At 51.5% G+C, this 9,192-nt stretch overlaps 1 protein-coding gene across 1 annotated transcript in view; it reads right to left on the bottom strand.

The window, feature by feature from the left end:
• Positions 1 to 1,636: 1,636 nt before the first annotated feature.
• LOC102001037 (galactoside 2-alpha-L-fucosyltransferase 3) overlaps positions 1,637 to 9,192 on the bottom strand; it is a 14,843-nt gene continuing 7,287 nt past the window's right edge. Inside the window, exon 2 of the mRNA XM_013353651.2 lies at positions 1,637 to 3,168. Within this exon, the coding sequence (XP_013209105.1) occupies positions 2,144 to 2,995 (852 nt within the window). The 5' untranslated portion in view covers positions 2,996 to 3,168 and the 3' untranslated portion in view covers positions 1,637 to 2,143. The remainder of the gene's footprint in view (positions 3,169 to 9,192) is intronic.

Here is a 9,192-nt window from a genome sequence, read left to right as displayed (position 1 = left end):
GTGCTGGGGTGTATATTCTGGGGTGTGTGTGTGCTGGGGTGTATATTCTGGTGTGTGTGTGTGCTGGGGTGTATATTCTGGGGTGTGTGTGTGCTAGGGTGTGGTGTGTCTTTCTGACCCAGCTCGACTGGAGTCTCTACAAGGACATGTGGAAACTGGGTGTGTTAGCACTTGACTACAATCCTGGCACTCAGAAGGCTGAGGCAGGAGGATTACCTTGAGTTCAAGATCAGCCTGTGCCACAGAGTAAGACTCTTTCAGCTGGGTGTGGTGCCGCCTTTTATCCCAGCACTCGGGAGGCTGAGGCAGGTGCATCTCTGTGAGTTCAAAGCCAGTTTGAAGTCTACAGAGTGAGTTCCAGGACAGCCAAGGCTACAGAGAGAAACTCTGTCAAACAAACAAACAAAACAAAAAACGCGTGTGTGTGTGTGTGTGTGTGTGTGTGTGTGTGTGTGTGTGTGTATGTGTGAGCAAGCAAAGGAGAATTAAAAATTCTGGTACCTCCATGTTTTCGGGTGTGCCGAGCCCCCTGGAGATGACTGTAGAGAAGCCACAGGTTAGGCTGAGAAGACAGAACTCAGTGAGGTGGTGGTGTTACAAGAGTCTGGGGCTCTGTTTTGCCCCAGCCCTAGTGTCCCAGCATGAGGCAGATACTAGTGCCACATCCAGAGACTTGGTGACAGCAACAGAAAGCAGACCGAGACCAGGCAGCCCCAACAGGCCTCACTGAGCAGCCTCAAGCCCAGGCTCCAGCAGGACAGGGCTGTGGCTGGCCAGGGTCAGGCTTCCTGGAGAGCTGTGCCTTGGAGCGCCTGCTGCTCCTCCTGGGCCCCGCTGCTCAGGGTGCCCTTTCATGATTCTTCCCGCTACCAGAGGGGTTGTCTGTCAGCTTAGTGACTGCACACGAATCTACTGCTGTTTTAATTATCATCTGTGGCCCCACAGCCCTGCAGTCAGTGCCCTGCAGGCCACTCAGCCTGGAGAGATACACAGGTTTGAACTAGGTCTATTTACCAACAAAGACCAGAAGTCAGATGTAGGGGTGAAAACCTGCTGGATCAGAGAGGCTGAGAAGCAAGCAGCTGACCTTCCTTTTTGGCCTCTTTTCCCAGAAAGAGACTTGTCTCTCCGTTCATTCCAAACCAAAAAGCAAGCGAGAAACTCCAGTCCTGCCCTCCTCCCTGTGCAACTCTCTCCACATTCTGGCTCCTCTGGACTCTGGACTCTCCGTGGCCAGCTCCAGCCTACGAGCTGACTCCACCCCTGAACCAAGGTTGATTTTATTTAGTTAACGCAAACACAAACACAGCCTGGAGTTCAGTGTGACTGAATATCCGCACAGCTGCCCACCCGGCACCTGCATCAGGCCTGCCCCTCCAACTTCCCTTTCCTGATAAGGTCATGCCCCAAAGCTCAAGCTCCCAGTGGCTGGAAGTGCCATGCCCCATAACTCCTGAGCAGGAGCCGCACCACCACCAAACAGCCCCCAGGACCCTACATGCTGGTGGGTGACGGGGAAGGACGGCGCAAAGCTGGCTCTGCTGGCTAGCTTTATGTCAGCTTGACAGGAGCTGAGGCTCTCTGAAGAGAGAGGATCAGCAGGAAAGCCACTCCCATCAGATATGCCAGTGCAGGCAGGTGGTCCTGGGTCAGCCAAGGCAGAGGGCTCAGCCATGAGGAGCAAGCAGGTAGTGGCACTCCTCCAAGGCCTCTGTATCAGCTCCAGCCCCAGGGTCCTGCTGGTTGAGTTCTTGCTCTGACTGCCCTCAGTGATGGACTGTGAAGTGTGAGTTTAAATAGGCACCTTCCTCTGCAGACTGTTTACCGCCCTGGTGTCTCATCACAGCCACAGAAACCCTAGCTAAGACACTGCCCTCCGGTTGAAAGCATTCCAGACTTCCAGACGCAGCATGCTAGGCCTGCAGTGGATACAGAGGAACAGTCACCTGTGCCTGCCGCTGCTGAGGTAACTCGAGACTGCGCTCACATGCTCAGGGTGCACAGGAGGGCAGCGAGGTGACATCACTGACCCAAATCTCTCAGCCGAGAAACACGGAAGGCTGAGCTGGAACTTTACGTGGCAACCTGAGTAGGTACAAAACAGCCTCCAATGCCTCTTGGGGGGGCCCAGGTTGAGGCACCACTAAAGGTTCCTCTGCTGCGCCTGTAGCAGGTCAGCAGCGATGCCTACCCAGTTGGGGAGGTAGGCTGCTTGTGGCTTGAAAACCATGTGGAAGGGGGAGTTGGGCTGAGTAAAATTAGCCAGGTAAACAGTATCCCCACCTGTGAGGTAGGCGGCCCAGATTCCAAAGGTGCCCACGGTGATGACAGTGTGGTTGCATTGCATGAGCAGTGCAATGTCCCTGGCGGGGGACCCCTGAAGGCCATTGCCAGCAAACGACACGTCCCCTCGGGAGACACTGATGCTCTTCCGGCACCAGGCCATGTCATCACTGGTGACTACAAAGACGGGAGACCGATAGCGTGCCCGGAACCTGTCCAGGGCCTGTTCCAAGTAACCCCGGTCAGCCACCACGCCCTTCCAAACGTTGGGCATGACATGCACATAGTCCCCCCGGCGCACATGGACACCCACAAACGTACTCGGCTGGACCCCATTCACCCGCAGGCCACGCAGGAAGACCTGGGCCTCCTCACGCACATGGTCGTGCAGGGTGAACTCCTGCAGGATCTCTGAGCGCAGGTGGTGGTAGAAGGTCCAGGAGCACGGGTACCCTGTGAGGCGCACATAGCGTCCCGGGATGTGGCGGTACCGCTCCTCCATCCAGTCGTTGAGGTGGTAGTTGTGCCATGGGATCTTCTTGTTGGTGTCACTGTGCAGCACCGGGAGGCTGATCCTGAAGATGGGCGCCAGGGTGCTGTGCATGGATGCGGGGATGAATGCGGGCTTTCCGTTCATCCTGGCCAGTGCGAACAGGGTGGCATACTCGCCCATCTGGTTCCCCAGGCGGCCTTTGGCATTGATGGTGAACATGCCCTCCTGGGGCAGGTTTCTTGGGGCTAAGACCACAAGGGCTGAAGAGGCCCAGGGGTCAGGCACCAGAGCCAGGCGCCGGTGGCAGTAGAAGATGGTGGACAGCACAAAGATCACAAAAAGGAAATAGAAGGTGGAGAGGGGTGGACAAGTGGCCTTGAGTCCTGGGAAAGCTGTAAGAGAAGACAGGAGTCAGGAGTTTGAGCACAGCCCCTCCAGGAGTGTTCCTGTCTGCTTTTGAGGCCAGCCCCACCCTTAATTAGCAGTGTGATGGGGCGGATGGGGCGTACTGTACCTCTCTGAATCTTTTTGTCTCCTGACTAGGCTTGACCACTGAAGACAGCAGGTTAAATCCATCTCTTACCTGATCACAGCCATTTTTGTGGTCCTAACAGCTACCTCAGGGGGTGTATGAAAATTAAATGTGATACAGTAGCTTTTCCTTATTCATAGTTTGACCTTCTAGAGTTTTAATTACTTAACAGGATCAAGTGTGGTTTGGAAATATTAAATGGAACATTTCAGAAATAAATAATCTATATGCTTTAGGTTTTAAACTGAGGATGATGGGCGGGCTCTTTTGACACCCCCACCTCATGAGTCGTCCTTGATCTAGCATATCAAGCTGGAAGTTTTGCAAGCTTTTGTTACTTAGCTGTTACCCAGCCATTGTTAGAACCACAGTGCTCAGGCCAGTAGGTGACTCAGCCGGTAGACCCTTCCAGGCAGGCCTGCTGTCCTGAGGGCGGTGGCTGCATGCCATTAGGTGGCAGGAGAGAATCCACTCCTGAGAGCAGACTCCTCTGAAGAGAGCTGCAGTGCTACTCTACTCAGGTCCTAAGGGCTCTAGAGGGCGGGCGGGGACAGTGGTCATGGAGGTGTGACATGCCAGAGAGGCGTTATTAGACGTACCACAGGGTATGCTGAGCTCGGGGAGCTCACATCCATCCCCGCAGCTTTTACCCCAGTACTGGCTCAGCTACTCTGCTTGAGTTGTTTTCACTGAACCTGATTTATGAGCTCTGTGGGAATTTGTGGAAATGGAAAAACGTCTATAGGGCTGTGCACTGTCATGGTTTCAGGTGGCCCCTGTGGTCCTAGACTACATCAACACCACTGATGGCTGTATTTCTCACATCTTCCCATCATGCTCAGTCCACAAGGAATGGGTGCTTCCACTACATGCCAGCTGCTGGCGGGTCAGGAGAGCACGGAGGAGGGACGAGAACTCTGCCCTAGGACGGTAGAGACCAGGCATAGGGTCAGATGCGGGCTCGGCTTCACTGTTCCATGTAACCTCTTCTGCAAGAAGAGACTGGCCACAGTACCCATCAACACTGTATTCTCTCACTGTGCTAACACAGATTCAAGCTGCCTGGAGTTCCTTCTTCCCCAGGCCTAGGTGGCCCTGCACCTGCCAGAAACAGTCGCATGCAACACCTGTTTGTGGGCCAGAGCTCAAGGGATGGGCAGTGTTACTTCCTGTTCCTGAGACTCTACAGTACTAGCTGGACTAGTATTTTTGGCCATTTTCTGGTAACCATTTCACTGAAAAATAATTTACATACCTCAGAACACACCCTTGTCAGCATCCAGTGTGTGCTCAGAACTGGCTAGACACAGGCTCATCTCCCACCCTGCCGCCACAGTCAATGAAGCTGCTTTTGTCTCTTTGACTTGCTAAGCCATGAGGTTAGTCTGTGTGTGGACCCACGTAGCACTGGCCACCAACTGCCACGCTCGCTGTGGCTGTCAACAGTCTGCTGTGTGGGAAGGCCATGTGTGGCCTACCATCCCACTAGCACTTGTGGGTTACTCCCATTCCCTGACTGTGATTGACGATGGTGTCCTGACTCATAAAGTCCTTGTGGTTCCTGTTTTGTTCCCTTGGGCACCTGTCTGGGGTGGCACTGCCAGTTCAAATGTGGCCCTGTGGTCACCGATTTCAGGAACTGGTAGCAATGTGTTAAGGGTTCCATTTCTCTATCTGTTGCCCTTCACTGTTGACTGACCAAGGAAACCATGTGTTTTAACTTGCAGGCTCTGCCTTGGCACCACTGGGCTTGTCTGTGCTCATCTCTACTGGTTAGTGTTTGTCGGTGGTGGTCAGCTGGACGAGTGGGGTGTTACCTAGGATACCTCCTCCACTGAGAACATGCTTCCATCAGATGGCCTGCAGGCAGGTTTATGGGGCATTTTATTGATTAACCCCACTGTGAGCAATGCCACCCCAATCCGGTGCTCCTGGATTGTAGAGAAAGCAGGCAGAGCAAACCACCGAGAGCAAGCCAGCAGGCAGCACTCCTCCATGGCCTCTGCCTCAGTCACTGCCTCCAGGTTCCTGCTCTGACTTCATTCATGATGGACTATAAACTTTGAGCTGAAATAAACTCTTTCCTCCCCAGGTTTGGCCGTGCTGTATGTCATAGCAGCAGAAAGCAAACTAACACACCACTCTAAGGACAGAAGGACATCTCTTCCTTTCTCAGGCTCCAGCTTCCCAGGGCCCCTCAAAGTCTTTAGGTGTCTGCTCCACCACACGGTGACCTGCTTTCTCACTGATTTTGTGCACAAGCCTCAGAGCTGAGTAGCTGCCTCGGCCCCTCGACTCCTGCACCCCTGGGCCTCTTGTTGTATTAGTAACTGTGAGGCCCAGGGCATCCTGACCACACATGGGAGCTCAGGCCATGTGAGGCCCAGGGCATCCTGACCACACATGTGGGCTCAGGCCATGTGGGGCCTAGGGCATCCTGACCACACATGTGGGGATCAGGATAGCCTGACCACACATGGGGGGCTCAGGTCATGTGGGGCTCAGGATAGCCTGACCACACATGCGGGGCTCAGGTCATGTGGGGCTCAGGATAGCCTGACCACACGTGGGGCCCAGGCTGCACAGCTGCCATAGCAGGCAGTACCAGGTTCCAGGAAAAGCCCTAAGCCTGCACCACACAGGAACAGACCATCCAAAGGAAATTCCCAATGTTCCAACCACTGTAGATAGGATCACCTGCCAGCACACAGCCATCGCTTTTCACCAGGACACCCCTAGACAAATGTCAGCCAATCAGGGGTCCTGAGCCTTAGAAATCCCTCACCCCTACCTGTTACTATAAAAACTCAACCCTAACTGAGCTCCAGGCTCTCCGATCACTCCAATACGTTGGACACACGGAGAGTCCGAGTTTGTAAACTTGTGTAAGAATAAAGGCTCTTTGCTTTTACATACAGGACTCGGTCTCCTAGTTGGTTTTGGGGGGGGGGACTCTGTCATCTGGGCATTACATTTTAGGGGCTCTCTGGGATCCTCAAGTCTACCAGGACCACGGCCCTGTGGAGCCTTCAGTAAGCCGGCAAGTTTTCTGTGTTCTTGTGTGTACATTTCTCTCTTTCTCTTTCTCTCTCTCTCTCTCTCTCTCTCTCTCTCTCTCCTTCCTCCCTCCCTCTCTCCCCACCCTCTCTCCCTCCCTCCCTCTCTCTCTAATAAACAAGGCAATGCAAAGCAGAGTGCTCCCAGGTGGGCCTCAGGAAGGCAGAGAGAAGAACAGGAAGGAGGACACACACAGCAGATCTATGGGCCAGGTCTTAAATAGCCAGTAGGCACGGTCTCGAGCAGCCTTGGGGAGAGGGCTAACTCTTGGTGGGCTTTCTGAGGGGAGGGGCTATTTGGCTGGTTTTCTTAGGATGCAGAGTCTGGTGGAGAGAGGGGGATGGAGCTTCCGCCTAATCATCCCAAACTCTTTGGGTATATGGGTGCCAGGATCTCAGGTGATGCTTCCATCAGACAGTGAGCTGCTCACTGTAGGTGCATGGAGTCATATTTGGGTCCTCTGAAGAGCAGTGCCCTCTCTTAACTCTTGAGCCTCATCTCTCCAGCTCCTTTTTAAAGAACTTTTATGCATGCAATTTGGTACTGCTGTCTAGAGGTCTAGAATCTCTTCTTTTCCATAATGGAGAAGATATATGTGTGTGTATGTATGTATATATATAAATACACATATATAACATATACATATCTTCTGTGGCTACAAGGGGTAAAAAAAACCATAGCTGTCTCTGGAGGTGGAAGAAGTACCCCTCTAAGCTCACATCTGGTAAAGATCTGTTGAGTGCAGTCATCTCACTTGCCATTAAATTAACTGATTGATTTTACACATCTCTTTCAGCTTTTCTTGATCCTCTTTAGGAATGACTGATTTCCCCATTTCTCCAGGACCTTCATGAGGCTTCTGCCCTGGCTCCAGAACATCTCCAGCAGGAAGTCCTCCTCCTTCTGCCCTGGCTCTAGACCATCCCCAGCAGGAAGTCCTCTCTCCTTTTTCTCATCACACTTGTTGAACTCACTCAAGTACAGCAGCAGGAACATATCCAAAAGTACCCCATATATGCACACATATACAAATATCATGAAAATTATTCCAACCTGGTTTCATCAGAAATCACAGTCATACCCCCAAGAGGTTTTTCAAATGAATTCATATCATGAATCCACGTCTCACAGCATCTCCTCCCACGCTTCAGAGGGAGCTCCTCAGGCCGGCACGGGCGGTGGCACTGTGCTCCTCAGGCCGGCACGGGCGGTGGCACTGTGCTCCTCTTGGGCTGCTGTCCGCCTCACTGCCTCCTCAGCTTCTGCCAGCGGCAACCCTGGTGCATACGTTTCTTTTTGTGTCTCTTTCAAAATAGGCCCAGAATCTGTGAGAACCTGTAGATGGTCTACATATACACGCAGAAAGATCACAGGTGGGTACCTGGGGAGACGCCTCCAAGGCCCTTCTGTATGAGTTGATCTGTCTGGTTTCTGTAGAAAGATGCAGAAGATGCTCATGCAAAACAGCTTGAGGCTGTCGTCTTCCTTACAGTTTTGCCTCCAGGCATCAGGAGGACTGTTTTGTTCTCTGTACTGTTTTGTTTTTGTCTTTCGTGTATCCTCTTTCTGACTTACGAGACTCATGTGACTCAAATCACTACTACTTTGACTTTGATGTTGGATCACTTCCAGGACTTTAGAGATAGGGTCGTGAGCATAGGGGTGTATTTTCCTAAAAGGGATGAGACAGACAGCCTCTACCCACCTTAAACATTTCACTGAAAGGAGCCAGCCCTGGCCTGTAGTGCAGGTACAACGCGGACAGGTTTGTGGTATAAACACAGGCTGCTGGGCAGCACGCTTGTGTGGACAGGTAGCTGGGCTATGCAGCCTTGTTGTTACAATGTAGCAAGGCCACCAGCCACAGTTGTAGGGGGCCAATGTGCCCCAGTAGGATTTCAAACACTGAACAAGAGAAGCTGGGGTCAATTGCTATAGCTGGAAAAGTTAACAATCTTTTCCCCCCATGCTGCATGTCACCCTGCCCCCTCCCGTGCTGGTGGATTGGTTCCCTTGACCTGCCCTGGGTGCTACGCGCCTGGACAACTGTGGTGGCCGTGCTGTGACACTGTAGCCAGACTTCCCTCCACCAGAGCTGCTTTGGTCATTCAGACCCAATGGGTTATAAACATCTGTGATCATTTAGAGGGGTTGGCTACAAATTATTATTGGTTAGGGTATGAAAAAATATATAAGTTAAAAATTTAACCATTTTAGGTTAATTCTGGTTTAAAAGTTTTGTTTTATTAAAGGGTTTTGTCTGTTTCTCAAGAAAATTATATATGCCTGTTTTATTGAAAAGTTTGTCTCTGTAGTTTTGTTGCAGCATGGAGCTGAGACAGAAATGGTTTAGATATTTTTGCTGTCTCCCACCCACATTTATGGGCTTGACCTCAGAATTTATCTCTGAGCTCTGGTTACTGGATCTGAGTTAGTAGAAATTCAGATGACTTTTTGATAAAATGTTAAAAATGTTTTATGCTGTTCTTTATTGAAAATCTGGCTCTAGAGTTGGATTATGGCTCTTCCTTTGATAGACCCATGCTTATTTAAAAGCATCTGTCACTCTGTCAGTCTGAGCTCCCGACACAATGACGAGAGAGTAACCACATGGGGTGTTGTACAGGAGTAGTCTAGTACCACCTCCATGTCAGATGCTTGAATTGAGATTCTTTTTTTTTTAATATTTATTTATTATGTATACAATATTCTGTCTGTATGCCTGAAGGCCAGAAGAGGGCGCCAGACCTCTTTACAGATGGTTGTGAGCCACCATGTGGTTGCTGGGAATTGAACTCAGGACCTTTGGAAGAGCAGGCAATGCTCT

This window comes from Microtus ochrogaster, unplaced genomic scaffold (assembly GCF_000317375.1).
Source record: "Microtus ochrogaster isolate Prairie Vole_2 unplaced genomic scaffold, MicOch1.0 UNK14, whole genome shotgun sequence".
In the NCBI taxonomy this organism is placed as follows: Eukaryota; Metazoa; Chordata; class Mammalia; order Rodentia; family Cricetidae; genus Microtus; species Microtus ochrogaster.
Note: the sequence above shows the minus strand (reverse complement) of the source record. Positions and strands in the feature narration are given on the sequence as shown.